We start from the raw sequence: 15433 nt of genomic DNA, 5'->3' as shown, positions 1-15433 counted from the left end.
TCCTTTTTTTAACTCTTTTTAACTCCCTTTTTTTAAAGTGGAGAATTTCAGCCCAGAGAGGTTAGGTAACACTCCCATTTTCACATAGCAAACAAGCTAAGATTTGAATCCAGGTGGTGTTACTGCAAAGCCAACAATTTGAGCTCATTAAGAAAGACTGCATGTTTGTGTGTCTCTTGCTCTTTATGTTGTGTTTCAAGAAGCCTAAAATAACCTTCTCATATTTTCTAGCTGTATCTATTTGGAAGGAAAAATTCTGGAGAGGAAATTCCACTAACTGGTTTGGAATGGTGATTCTTCCACTTTTATTCTTAGAACTACATGAATTTTCCTCAAAATTACATTCTGTTTTATTTCTGTAATAGGAGTTGGGGGTCCCATTTCACTTTTATTATAGATGAAAGATATGAAAGTCCACCTACACAATTTTTGAATACTTCCGTTTTCTTTGATCTAATTTTCATTTGGTTCAGGTAAGGCTGAAAGTTTTGGTGTTTCTTATGTAGGTTAAGAAGAGCATTGAATCCAAAGTATGTGTTTGCTGTTACAAAGGCTGTATTGTAGAGCCCTTTGGGGGTGTCATGGATTTGGGGACATGGTGATAGGGTAGTATCATTTTCCCAATTCTTAGCCATTCCTCATAATATGTTTATAGTAATGTAAGCCTCCACCTCTTCTATCTTTTCATGGGATAGTGTGGTCCCCTCTAGCTGCCGGAGAGGTTGATGATGGGCTAGTACATTCTAATGAATTGGCTTTGTCATCAGAGCTTACATTTGGTTACTGTTTCCAAAACTTATCCCTTGCTATTTCTGCAAAACTTCCTCATATCTGAATTATGCTTCTGCTTATTTTGATAGAAAAATGTCAGTAAGTGGATTCTGATTAATATTTATCTCTATGTAGCCAAACCAGGACCAGACAGGCTTCAAACTGGCATTTGTTAATGAAATTGCTCCTCAGTTATTACATTAGGAGGAGACGCCCCCTCTTGCTAAGACATACTGACCTAAAATCTCTCCAAATGCTCAATGGCCTCCCACGAGTGCTTTAGAGGCAGTTCTCTTTTCCTGTATCGAGCCAGCGATAAATAAGTTTTGAGGCTGGAAAAGAGTGACCAGAAATTGGTTTGTAAACCTAAATGTGATAATCATACCTGCTTTTGCCACAGTAAAAATAAAGGAAACCTCATTTAAACCTGAAGGGTGAGATTTCATGTACTACCACTCATAATACTAAGCAGATCTTGCACTTCCCCATATAAAGAAACTTACTTTACATACCTCAGTAGAAGGAAAGAAGAATTTGTCATTGACCAGCCAATGATAACTCAGCAAAACAGCCCCACTCAACTTTCTCCTTTCCCCTATAGAAGCAAGCCCCTCTCCTCTGTTCTTCAGAATTGTCTATGGTTTGCCATAGTTTGCTTTTCCCAAATTGCTGTTCTTCTGCTATCCCTGAATAAACTAATTTTTCTGGTAAAATAACTGGCTCTTTTGCTTTTAATATCAACACCATTGATAAAAGAAAATTCTCCTATCAAAATTTTGTGTGCTTACAACGTTTTGGCAGAATGTTTTAACCATGTAAAAATTGTCCGTCCCAAGAAAAGCCTAGCAGTCCTTATCTTCTTAGCTTGGCTAACAAAGTTAGTAGATCTGAAATTCTTTAAAATTAGGTCCAATTTCTTCTCCAAGGATTGGGATGCAAAACAGTCCTCAAATCATTAATATTTATCATTCTAAGTGACAACTAAAGCAAGCTTTCTGAAGCAATAGTCCCAAAGAAAAGGGCTATGAACCAAACAAATAAATTGTTGTTGTTGTTAATCCAGTCACTTCCTTCTTCCTATAGAATAGTCCACAAAATAAACCCAGGGCTGTTGTTTTACTTAATACTCTCAAATGCCAAACAAGATTATGATTCCTTGCCTATGATCTCCTGTACTTCTAACCAGTTCTGTGAAAGTGCAGAGCTGTTTTGGCATTTCACGTTTCTGCTGCTTCATCATCAAAGCCAAGCTCTCTCGCTGCAGCCTCTTACCACATTCATAGCACAGACGTCTCTGAACAACCGTGTTTTCAGTCATCTTTTCAACAGAGGACTCTAATCGCGCGATTCTCAAATGCCATACCAAATTTAGGTTTTGCTGACACTTCTCTGATTTTCTAGGATTTAAAACATTCTCAAATAAAGTCTTAAAGCAAATGATGACAAGGTGTTTTCATGCTTATGTAACCCATCTCAGAGTTATTCCAGACTCAAGATGGAATCCTAACCCTGTACCAAATAGAAGAGAAAATAGTACATTATTCTGGCAATCAAAGTAATAGTGTTTTCAGGTATTCAGTGTCATTCTACTGTCCAAAAGGAAAACCAAAGAACAAGAAGTTAATGTGGATGTTTTAAAATAAAGACATATAAATGCTGTTTTTGCTTGAATTTTGAATATTTTTTAATACATTGAATTTCTGTGCAGTAGAAATAAGGGGACTCCATGAAAAACTCTGTTAGATTTAGCCTGAGAATAGAGGGAGGACCAGTGCATTTTTCTCAGGTGACAACTCCTTCAGGGGACATTGTCCAAGAACTACTGAGAACCAGAGGTTGAGGTCAGAGTTGGGAGAATTAAGAACATGGTTGACTCTGTACATGCAAAATAAAGAGAACAACTCACTAAATATTTTCTCCAACACAAACTTTAAAGGACTTACCAAAAAGTACTGAGTAATTAACTTTGTATGTATAGATAGAGGTTGTGTGTTTAGAATTATTTGTTTGCGGAATTTGAGGTGATAATTTCAATGGGGTTGTTTGACGTGTAAATAAATTTGAGTAAAGCTTCAATACAATATTTATATAGCAATTTAAGGGTAACAGATGTTTTTATATGTATTATTCTTTTTTTATCCTTCCCATAAGACATTGCAGTTAGTTCTAGATTTTCATTCTTAATTTACAACTGAGAATACTCAGGTTTGGTTGCCCAAAATTATATAGCTAATAAAGGTGACAACAGTGTCCCTACTTAAACCTACTGTTGGAGAGGTCACATATTGAATCTCTTTATTATATGTTCTGTTTTCTTTTTTCCTGCTTCTTATGTTTCTTTTGTATCAGACATTTTTTTTTTTTTTACAATTCTCTTAAAATCATTTGAAGACTTCAGATCTTGCTCCCACGGCGTGATCTTTCTCCCAAAGGGCTTGAATATATGCGTGTGTATAGGGTTACACATCTTGTTTATTCTGTATGGTTTGTTTTTTTGCAGATATAGGATGGTGTACCAATTAGATTGCATACTATTTGACTTTAGGACTCTTAATTCAGATTAAGACTTTGCCTGTATTATGGCATGAGGCAGATGAGAGCTGGACTGTGCTGTCTAACTGGGCTTGTCAGATACTGGGGACTGACCCAGCTGGGACCAGTTCGAATGCTAGAGCTGGTGCATGAGGCCCAAGTTTGGTTTCAAGAATTTTCAGTTGATTAAAATGAAGCTCAGAGTGGGTAAGCTAGGCTATACTCATATCTTGAGTCCAGCTGACAGAACTGATTACCTTTCAGGGAATCCTTTAATGGGTATGAAGTGACACAACTCTTAATTCTGAAGCAGTCCTATGAGGGTACGCTGTGGACGCTGTTTACCTTGCTTTGCATCCTCTCCTGGATTATTCACTTATTAGCCCTATGACCGGGGAAGAGATATCCTTTGCAGCTTCAGTTTTCATTTTAATAAGCTTCATAGGATTGCTGTAGAGATTAACGGAAATAAGACATGTAAAATTTTTGGAACAGTGCCTAAAACGAGGTAAGCACTCAGCAGAGGTTATATATTATTGTTATTTTTGTTGTTATGGTTATTTTTAATTTGGGGTACTATAACTAGTAAGAGCAGCGAAGAACTCAAAGGGAGTGGAGAAGTATATGTATGAATTAGGTAGTTTCCAAGCAAACTTTGAATGCTGCTATCTGAGGAGCAAGGCAGATATTCAACTGTGTGAACTGGGGCAACATTAGAGAACAAAAGGAACAGATACACTGAAAACACACTGACATCAAGGATGAACTGAGGGGATGTTATTTGACAGACTCAGGGAGCCTAAGAGGCTGTGCTGGATTGGGGGCCTGGACCCGTGGGGTCTTATGTTGGGCCAATTTGTATGAATAATAGCATAGTTTGAGCCTACATGATATTTGTAGGCCTATAGGCCTCATATCCTGATTGGCCTGAGAATTAGGACAGGATTAAGTTGGAAGGCCTAGTTTGGGGGTTTGTCTGAAGGAAAAAGGTAGAATCTGGGAAAAGGTCTGAAATAAAGTGCTAAATTCTTTTCTATGAATACTAATCACTGTAAGAGTTCACAGGAAGAAGAAGAAATCAATAAAGGTGGGAGATGTTAATTGTGACTATGGGACCAGAGCTGAATCTTTGGTGATGAATCAATTTTGTGTGAAGAATAAGTAGAGGAGGAGGAAGAGTAAAAATGGCCAAAGCCCTGAGACTGGGATGAGGATGAGACATATTCATAAGTCAGTAGTGTTCTTGGTCTGACTCATACACAGTTGTAGTCATAAAGTCCATAGGTAGGAAAGAATGGATTGGGGAAGATTTTATCAATCTGGCACAAAATGATGAGGAAGGCAAACTGAGTAATTAATGATTCTTAGCAGAGAAATGAGACATAACACCAAAAAACAGGACTTACACATAGCACATAATGTTCAGGAAAAAATAGTTTGAGACACAGTAAGATTATGGAAAACCATTTTGAGAATATATACTGTGGACCAATATGACATGTATGATGTAACTTAATTTGTTATTACAATCTTGTGTTTAGGTGTTAATGTGACAGTTTTCCTGCAAAAAGGAACTGAGGCCTTAGAAATGTAAAGTGACATGCCCAGGGAACAGATCCAGGTGTACTTGATTCCAAAGCATGCTCTCTTTTCCTGTGCAGGGCAGTTGTTCACAGCACTGGAAGGGGTGGGGAGAAGTCAGAGTGATCCACGCAATCAGAGATGCAAGTCCAGATGAAAGAAGTGGCATGGGACACACACAGCTTTCTCAACCAAAGGTAGCTTTCCTTCTCCTTCTTTTCCAACCGCAGCGTTTGTGTCTTTCTTGTTGCCAATCCCATTCACCTTGTATTCATGATATTCTTATACCTGTCTTATCCTTACTATCCTCACTTCTGTTGTTTTGTTTTGTTTCTCCTTGTATTCCAGGGCCTTTTTTGCACAGTATTTTAAAACACATCATCAAAGAATACTTGTGAAGTCAGATGAGTGCACCCTTCATAGAAAGCAAGATAAGCAACCTTTCAAAGCAGGTCAACCTGGTTCTGGGTTAGAGATTCACCATTTATCACTTCAGTGCTTTTAGCCAATGTGCATAATTCTTTTTAGAATCTCAGTTTCCTCACCTATTAAAAAGTATGAGAATAAAACATTATGCATGGGATTGTGGAGATGAAAGATATCAAGCATATGTCATACAAAGTTCCTGAATCATATGGAATAACAATGACTTTAGTTCTCTTCTCCTTTTCTTTCTATGGATTAAACTATTAAACATTTCAGAGAATGTGTCATAGAAAAATGAAAGTATGTGAAGAAAAAAATAATAAAAGTTAAGTGCATTAATGAAAATGGAAGTAAATAAGAAGAATGGTTTGACTGATCATCATTCTACAAATCATGGTTAATGATGCTTTATTCCAAAAGCTATATATATTAGTCTTTAGACAAAACCTCAGACCATAACCTGTACATTCATTAAGCCTGAAATAGGCAAATGGATTGCACTCAAAAGTCAATAGACTGAAGAAAATCACTTCTTAAGGAACATTTTCTATTTATTATTGGCCCATTTGGACCTCAAGGATAAAGGATACTATTTATCAACTAATTTATACAGTGATGAGAATGAGAGAGAATATAATGGATGAGAGAACCAAGATGAAAAATTATTTCAATAGGCTCAAATAATGGACCAAAACTAACAAGATAAAATTTAATGAGAATCAACCTTGATACCTACATTTAGGTTCATGCTATTAATTCCACCTGTAGGAGAGAAAAGACAAGTCCAGAATATAATTCATATAAAATCTATCTTGGAATTTTTGTTGACCCAAACCAAATGAGCTTATAATATGAATTGATTGTGAAAAATAAGTAGAGCATGAGATACGCGGCTAAAAGAAAAATGGAATTGGGGGCAGTGGGAGATTTTTAAAGGGTTTGTAATATTTTTTTCTAATAGTATTAATTTAAAAGCATCTAGTTGAGAACCTACACCAATCAACTATTTCCTTTTAATGTTTGTCAGTGTTTCCAAAGTCCTTGAGCTAATAGATGTGTTCACCCCTGTCCCTGGGCCAAAATCCTGTCTCCTTCAGCCTGGTATGTTTTAGTAAATACACCTCTTCAGCTGCCCAATGAGGTCAAGGAACTTTGTGCTGTGAAATGCAGATGTAGTATTTTGTTATTTTACATGTATTTTGTATGTATTCACATCTAGGAGAATGGGAGATGGTGTCTAGTTCCCAAGCATGGAATTTTTTTCCCCCCAAAGTCAACTCAGAAGTCAACTCTGACATTTTCCTACTTACTCAAATTTCTGGGATTCTATTACCCTTTGAAGACTCTCAGTATGCTCACTGTGGGCCTGGGGAGAGCAGCTGTGAATGTTTGCTGCAGCCATGGTCACTGGCTGTTCTAGTTAGGTAAGCAGTGCTAAGCTCTATGTATGTAATCATGAATGCCTTGACCATCACTACCTATTTCGGTGCTCAACACGAGTCACCTTTGAACAACTAGCTTTTTACCCTACTCAGTGACATGCTGCCATCTAGAGTCTTGTATTTGGCCAAAAATGTCAACAAATTGGCTGTAGCTGCCTGTTTCCCATTGCTCCATCTCATGGACCTGTGGGTTCCAAAGTCAAACTCACAAACAAAAAATAAAATCAAGCAACCCGACTTTTGTTTTTTTTCAACATTCAGTACAGAAATATTGGATTTTTGTGATGCTCATTGATTCTTCTCTTCTTCTGGCTATATTGTAGCGTCCACACTTCAGGTGGGGGAAAGAAGGTCTTAAACTTTTTCTTCTCCACTGGTGAGACTATTCTTTTAGAATGGTGAGACTAATTTTTTGGACAGCTAGTCAGGAAAGGTAATATTGATATAGAAGTTAATAGTAAGGTTTTCCTTTTGGATTCACACACATATATGTGTGGGCAGAGTGAGGGTCCACAGCAGTGCAAAACTCCATGTTTGGCACCATGGTAATCACTCTATAGATTTGCTTCCATTATCATGTATCTTCCATCCACTTATATTCATACACTTCCATGGTGACATCATCAGGGGTGAGGGTAAGCTCTGTTCTTGGATACCTGAAATCACCTTCAGCCACTATGCCAAGTCCCTTAATGATATAAACAGATTTCATTGAGAACATTTGGTCAAGATCACACTTCCATGCTTTCTCACCCAATGGACATTCATTGTTCATTCGTAATCCTGAATTACCAAATTAAGTGAACATATACACATCAGTGGACATATTTGTACATATATCCTTTATTGAATTCGCTCTTGCTAAATCACCAGAAAATTTCTTCCCAGAGGATAATGACAAAAGTGGCATCAAGATGATTGAATGGGTTGCAGGCCAAGCCCTTTGAGGAATATTTATATGAATCGAGGATATTTCTCTTGTAGAAGTGAAGAAGTGAAGACAGTAGACGTGGTGATTATATATATGAAGGAATGATGTATAAAGTGGATTTCTGTTTAACTTTAGAGGAAAGAACTCAGATCCAGAAGTAGAATTTTTAGTGAGGCAGATGAAGCAAGAGGTTTAAAATAGCTAGAACTCTTTAAAAAATGAATTCAGCTGCCCTTATGAAGCAGTGGATTCCCAGTTATCAAAACGATGTAAACTGGAACACATAGCGATCTGACAGAAATTTGATAATAAACAACTACATGTGTAAAGGAGGTTTCTTTCAAATTAAAGCCTCTTGAATTCTATGCGTCTATACCCATGGATGTTCTTTACAATATTTCCAACTCCTACACATTTTTAGAAGGTTTGCTCTTCCTTTAACTATTTCTGACACTCGTCTCCAATCCTTAGGTTTCTGTGTTCAATAATATGGATAATTTAAGTGAGTAAGCTGAATGGCCGGTATTACACTCTGTAGGTACATTTCTCAACCAGATCTGTTTCTTCACTTTGAAAAAAAAATGCAGCATCACTTTCAGCAATTACTTTATTACTGTATCTTCTTCCTGAGTGGGAGGATGCTGAATAAGAGAAAAAGTCATTAAACATAGGAAGTGACACTAAAATTGTTTTTATTTGTTGATTCATAAATCTAGGCATATACATGTTTGCTAATATAACCTGTTAATTAGAAATACTCATCATTTGTAAATGTTTTATTATTTCATTCACTTTGATTATTCACAATTACACGGAACCCAAACTTGCCAGGGTAAAACACAAGAGTCATTCTTAACTTGATTGGTAATGGAATAAAACATTTTGAAGATGTACTTCTCATTTTCAGTTTGAGTGATACTTTAATCTTGATTAAGAATTGATCAATAGAAATCAAATTTCCCAAATCCATCTATTAAGACATCACTTCTTCCAGCTTTTAAAAATGTATAAGAACTTAGCAAGTAATTATAACATAGGGATGTTGCTTTATGCTGTTTCCCTTTTTACTTAAATAAAATTTTATTTAGGAGGAGGATGTTAAAATATGTCTTTCATATAATATGATGTTAAATGTAAATAAAATCTAAAGAAGACAAAGTTGAAAACTGGGTAATTTTTGGAAACATGAAAAAAATCATAGTCATAGCAGAATGATATTTCTCAACATGTATGGCATAAAATCTATGTAGCTATTGAAAACCTCCAGAATGTAGGAAGATACCTCCTCCTTTACAGATACACAATAAAACTTTGTTAAGAGTTGAATAACTACACTCAACATTATTACAGTTGAATTTCCATTTTTTTAGGAAATTTTCACCATTCCTGAAAATTGTAGGGTGATGTTCTTTTCATGGGAAGCAGAAAACAGACACACTATATTATGATACAAAATACTTAAGTCATCATAGTAATTTGATTTATTAATTATAATTAGAGATTTGGGAGACAACCTTCATGGATTAATCTGCTACAGTTTAGGGAACTGTAACTCTCTGTGGCTTAGAACTAAGTTTTATATAGATAAATGCTGTGTGGTATTGCCAAATTTGTACTATCACATAAAATATAAAAACTTACAGTCTTCTTGGTTTATTAAATAATTTCCTTGTTTTTTTTTCCCTCTCTGTAAATAACCTAGTTGAATATTATACACTACGGTAGTAAATATTCCATATACAATGTCCATATGGTTATATATATTATTTGAATGAAAATTAAGATAAATAAGTGGTCTGTCACAACGATACTAAGGTAATTAGTGTTTAGAAGAAATAGGATATTGTTTTTAGTACTCTGAAATTAGAAATCCATTAAGTAATAAATTCTGATAGGTAGTCCAAACCTAGGTCAGATCTCTGCAATGTTTGAGCTTAGTAAGTAAGTCAGTACAACTCTCAAAATGTGCAGTTGGCAAAGTGCCCTGACCAAATTCAGAAAACATGCAGTATTCAGAGAAATGAACATGTAGAGTTCTAGAAAACTGAATAGAATTGCAGTCATAAGCTCACAGGGATAATATAATCTTGTTTTCAGAAACCATTTAGGTAGACAATTAAGTGAGCTTGCATATAAGGTTGACTACAGCCTAGAAACTTTCTTAATGTCAAAGTGTAATTCTAGGTACTTGATGACAGAAAGCATTTTAAAGGAAATAAAATACAGAAAATAGTATTTTACACACACATACACACAAACCAACATACTGAGATTTGCGATGCTACAATATTCGATTATTTTGTTGTATTTTTATTTACCACTCTTGGGTACTCAGGAGTCATTTTGAGAAAATATCCGTGTAGTAGTTAATTTTGATGAATGGATTGATAGATTATAGGTTGAGGACAAGGAAACACTTCTCATCTCTGGGACGTCTATTCTGAATTACTAACAAATGTATTCTTTTTCATCATTAATGTACAGCCTTTGCTGCTATTCCCTAGAGCTTTACATTTAGAGCAGTTTGAAGCACAATTTAATTTAAAAACATCTGTGCCATTGCAGAAATGATACATAAAGTTTTTCAGGACACACTCAAGGAAGTAGGAGAGAAAAAGAGCAGGAGACAGGAGAACTTAGCAGCGCTTTGTTTTCTCTTGTGCATTAATTTGAAGGTCTTGGGGGAGGGTTGGGGAAAAGAGTGCAGTTACACTAACATTATGGGCTGGAAATTCTGCCACATATCCATTGAGAGAAAAATGCCTTAAAAATATTTTTAAAATGATTTAGAGTTGGCTAAATCCAATGCATGTTTTTACCATGAATTTTCCATTTAGAATGTTTTAAAAAAAATCATAGATTTTTAAAAAGAAAATGTAACCATATGTTACTGATTTATTCACACTTATCATATTGTTTTGTGTGAGCAAGCTGGTGTCCAAAAAATTTTAGTTTTTTCAACCAGGAAGTCACATTTTTACAGCACCAAAAAGGACCTTGAACCTGGAAAGTTTCAAATTTCATTTTAAACTCAGAACCCAAGGAATTTGAGTGGGTTCTAAACTTGGCAATGTGCCTTCACCCTAGTTAACATATTGATGGAGTTATATATTCACAAACATATGGGTTAAAACTGGAGCTGCTAATTCTGTTTTGATATTGATGCTAGATATATTCATTTTGACTTCCTAGTTTGTTTTCCACAAGGAAACAATTGGCCACTTGTTTTATTATTTAAAAAAAATTTTTATATCGACCATATCCTTAAATATACAATAAGTGTTATCAAATATGTAACAAAGCTGGTGTACGGAAAATGCATAATTTTCCCTAAGGGTTATTTGCTAATATGGAACACAGGCCTCTAAAATGTGATGAAAGGAAGGACTGTGGAACAATGGGTCAGGATGGCTAATTTTATGGGGAACACATGCATACAATGTAATTTAAAACACATGCTACAGCAGTTATAGTAAAAGGCTCAGAGAATTAGAATGGAATTCTGCTTCATAAAAAAAGAAAACAGTTCTCTCTTTCTCCTGACAAAATTACATTTCTCCTCTAGGAAAGAGATTCCATTCACTAATGGTTTAACAGTTGCAAGGCCCACCCACAGGCCTCACGTCTATTCTCCCAAAGTCCTCTTCCAGGTATGCCCCATCCACTGTGGCTGACTATTTAGAGATGTGATGTGCAATTAAAGGCAAATGGTCCAATATGTATCTGGCATCTTTTTAATGCAATATCTATTAACTGTTTTTTCAAGACTAAAATATAGCATGCTATTTATTTAATCTCTCTCTTACGCAATGTTTTGTGGTCTATTAACATAGGAATTTTAAGGGAGAGGAACAGGTCATTCTATCTATTCCTCTGCTTTTAGACAGACACTTAAGGCTTGAGGTGCAAGCCTAAATAAAGCAAGCCAGACTGCTGAATGTGCTAATTTGAAGATCTCTGAGTCTGGCAAGACAATAAACTTGAAAGCAATCGGCTGCAATAATTTCATCATGATCTTTTTTATTTATGCTCCTCCCCTCCAAAAAAAAAAAATTCTCTCTTAACTGTGATTTAAGCTTGTTTTCTCTTCCTTTAGTTAATCGTTTATGAAGATGCAGAACAAATTGTTGGCAACTTCATCATAACTCTTCATATCCTTAAATATAAGTGTTAATCATCAAAATTCAAATAAATTTTTGAAAATTTTGTTGACATAGTTCTTATAAAAATTTTGGAAAAAATAAAGGTTCATATAAATGATCTCGACTTTTTCTGTAGTCTCTTCTGCTTTGTTTCACCTTTTTCATTATTTTTTTAAAGATTTTATTTATTTATTTGACAGAGAGCGATCACAAGTAGGCAGAGAGGCAGGCAGAGAGAGAGGAGGAAGCAGGGTCCCTGCCAAGAAGAGAGTCTGATGCCGGACTCGATCCCAGGACCCTGGGATCATGACCCAAGCCGAAGGCAGAGGCTTAACCCACTGAGCCACCCAGGCACCCCTTCATTTTTCATTTAAAAAGTCAACAATGAATAATTGTGTATATTGTTTTTAATCCACACACCGGCAAACTAGAACAATTGTTCCGTTGTGGGTTTTACTGATATGGTGAAGACAGTGTGATCTACCTTGTGATAGAATTAATCAGGCTGTGCCAAAAAGTGCTTCTCGAGGTGGGCTGGTTTCTCCAGCTTTTGAATTTCATCCACATGGTCTACATTGTTGGTAGTTCTCTGATCAACACGGCATTATAAATTACGCCCCCTCCGCGGTCCTCGGTGCCATGTCTTCAAACAGGAAGTAGATTTCATGCTCACTTTCTGCTTTCCAATAATGTGCCTGAAGCCTAAGGGCTTTAATTCTGACCAAATCTTTTGCTTGTAGATGTGAAGGACATTAACTTTTTCTTTTCTTTTTTTTTTAAGATTTATTTATTTATTTATTTGACAGAGATAGCAAGTAGGCAGAGAGGCAGGTAGAGAGAGAGGAGGAAGTGGGCTTCCTGCTGAGCCGAGAGCCTGATGCGGGGCTCCATCCCAGGACCCTGGGATCATGACCTGAGCTAAGGCAGAGGCTTTAACCCACTGAGCCGCCCAGGTGCCCCGATATTAACTTTTTCTAATCTGTTTATCAACTTCATAACTTTATGGGCCAGTTTTATTATTTTTTGGGGGGGGTACCTGTTTTATTTTTTTAAGAATTTTTTGCTAACAGAGAATGTTTGCAGTAAGAAAATAAAAATAACATACCTACATTTGAGATAATTATGGCTAAAATTTTTAGGGTATTTATTTTCAGTTTATTTTTTTTTCTATCTGCATTGATTATCTAGAAGGGATGAAATTTGTTGTATACTTCATTATTTTAACATGTCAATGCATTTGTTTTCCCACATCATTAAAATAATTTTAAAGCCATGACTTTTTAGAATATTGACTATAGTATTTCATTTACTTAAAGATTCCTTTCTTGTTGAAGTCTTCAATTCCTTCCATTTTTTTTTTCATTTTGGAATTACAGGATCAAAGTATAAGATCTTTCATTCTGCTTAATTTTAATAAATTCATTTTTAAAAAGGTGGCTGTATCTATTCTTCCATATGATAGGTAGAAGAGACTAGTTTGTCACACTTCACTGGAACTTGGTGATAACATTTTGTAAAATTATCTATTTTAAAAATGAATATATTGTCTTTGTATTTCTTTCACTACCAGTGAAGTAGAATAGCTTCTCAAGCATTTATTATTTGTAATTTTCCTTGAAGTTTGGATCCATATCCTTTACAATTTTTCCTATTCATGTTTTTATGTTTTACCTATTTTTTTGTTAAGTGTGTGTATTTTTGTATCTATATATACTATGAATAAATATTTTTTAATGCAATCGACATATTTTTATTTTGAAAACTGAGGGACTTACTTTTTATGCAGTGAAATTCATCATTTTTTTTCTTCATGAGCTTCTACTGGTTTTATGCTTTAAAAGTTTTTTTCTCACTGTTCCTGCATGGCTCAGTTAGTTAAGTGTCAGACTCTTGATTTTGGCTCAGGTCATGATTTCAAAATTATGAGATGGAACCCAGCATCAGGCTCTGGGCTGAGTGTGGAGCCTGCTTGGGATTCTCTCTCTCCCTCTCTAAAAATGAATGAATGGATGAATGAATGAATGAATGAATAGCTTTTTTTCCCCACCAGGAATGTTTTATTTTAGTCAGAATACCTGTTATATTTGTCATTCACTGTTCATCATGGACTACATGCACCTACAAAACCAAGGACTTTGGTTTACTTTCTTATTCTTTCCCAATAATCACTGACTAGCAGAATTCCTGGAAACATATTAATGACTAATTACATTTTTGGTAAAAATCTAGACGTAATTCCACTGTGTTTTCTTTTACTTTTTGAAAAATGAATAGGATCTTATTTAAGAATTAAATAGGGTCATTGAAAAGTCATGGCAAACAGAAGGAAAGTAAGGGATAGAGGTTTGTCAAAATTTTGCTGCACAGGTAACGAAAACAAACAGAATGGAAGAAAAATCAGAATAAATGTACTGGGAGTAAATAGTTCTTGCATTTGTCTGAATTTTTATGTGTTAATTAAAACGATTTTGAGACTGGTATATAGTAATACATACCTTTTTTGTAGGGTAACTTGTTGTGGTAGGCAAAATTCTGAGATGATCCTTCTTCTCTGCTTTTCCTGCCAGGTGTTCATGCCCTGTATGTTCATGCCCTCTCTTCAGCAGGGGATGGACCTTTGAATATGGTAGAAGTCATTTTCATGACTCCGTTTCATGTAGCCTAATGAGGACCAAACACTGGACATATACTCCATTATATGTCCAAGATGAAGAAATTTACAATATGGAATCAAGGTCTTTAATTAGTTTGAAAGAAGGCTTAGATCTTCCCTGAGATCAGATATCCCATTTCCTCTTGGCTTTAGAGAAATAAGTTACCATGAGTTCTATAGCTGCAAGGAAATAAATTCTGCCAGTCATGCTAGTTTGGAAGAGGATCCTGGGCCTCATATGGGAATGATGTCCTGTGCACCACCTGAACTGCAGCCTTATGGAGTCCTGAGCAGGGGACCCAGTTAAGCCATATTCAGATTCCTGACCCCTGGAAACAGGGATAGCTCCTCAGTTTGTAAAAAGTTGTTATGTAGAAATGGGGAATGAGTATGCTTGGAAATTTTGATCAAATGCATTAGAAAATTTGTAAACCCTTTTATCCGAGAACTTGAAATTTAGTATAACTTAAGAAATAATTATGATTTCTACTTAGCCATGAAGATGTTCAAAGTTTATAAAACTGAAAAACTAGAAACTTCTTAAGTAGTCAGTTAAAGCACTATAGTTAAATACTGGGCTTTAGAGATAGAGATGGTGTGTTGATACATGTATTTATGGTCTCTTTTCCCCCTGGGGTTCCACTGGGAATAATGAATGAATTCTATCACACACACACACACACACAAAAGCCCAGAAACATCCTAGCAGAAAAACTGCCATCAGCAAAGGAACAGAGTAGTGCGTTAGGGGATATCTTCATTCCCAGAACACAGACTTGTATGGTAATTATAGAATCCCTTCCAATGTTCAAAGAGGCTTACAGACTTACATTAGGTGTTACACGGGGAGGGTGAGGGAGAGCAAGGATCCTACAGGCAGACAGATAGTTCTTCAAATTCTAGCTCTGCCACCATGTGATGTGGCTGAGAGAAAGTTAACTTTTAAGGTAATGAT

The 15433-nt window shown here is 35.7% G+C and overlaps 1 protein-coding gene across 1 annotated transcript in view; it reads left to right on the top strand.

Annotated features, from left to right (window-relative positions):
* LOC123387827 (short coiled-coil protein B-like) overlaps positions 1–11857 on the top strand; it is a 35080-nt gene extending 23223 nt beyond the window's left edge. The window contains exons 3-4 of the mRNA XM_045066217.1: positions 11249–11333; positions 11780–11857. Of these exons, the coding sequence (XP_044922152.1) occupies positions 11249–11333; positions 11780–11857 (163 nt within the window). The remainder of the gene's footprint in view (positions 1–11248; positions 11334–11779) is intronic.
* Positions 11858–15433: the final 3576 nt, after the last annotated feature.

The sequence above is a fragment of the Mustela putorius genome, unplaced genomic scaffold, assembly GCF_011764305.1.
Source record: "Mustela putorius furo isolate JIRA1106 unplaced genomic scaffold, ASM1176430v1.1 tig00003863_pilon_pilon_pilon, whole genome shotgun sequence".
In the NCBI taxonomy this organism is placed as follows: domain Eukaryota; kingdom Metazoa; phylum Chordata; class Mammalia; order Carnivora; family Mustelidae; genus Mustela; species Mustela putorius.
This window is presented reverse-complemented; position numbering and strand designations above follow the sequence as displayed.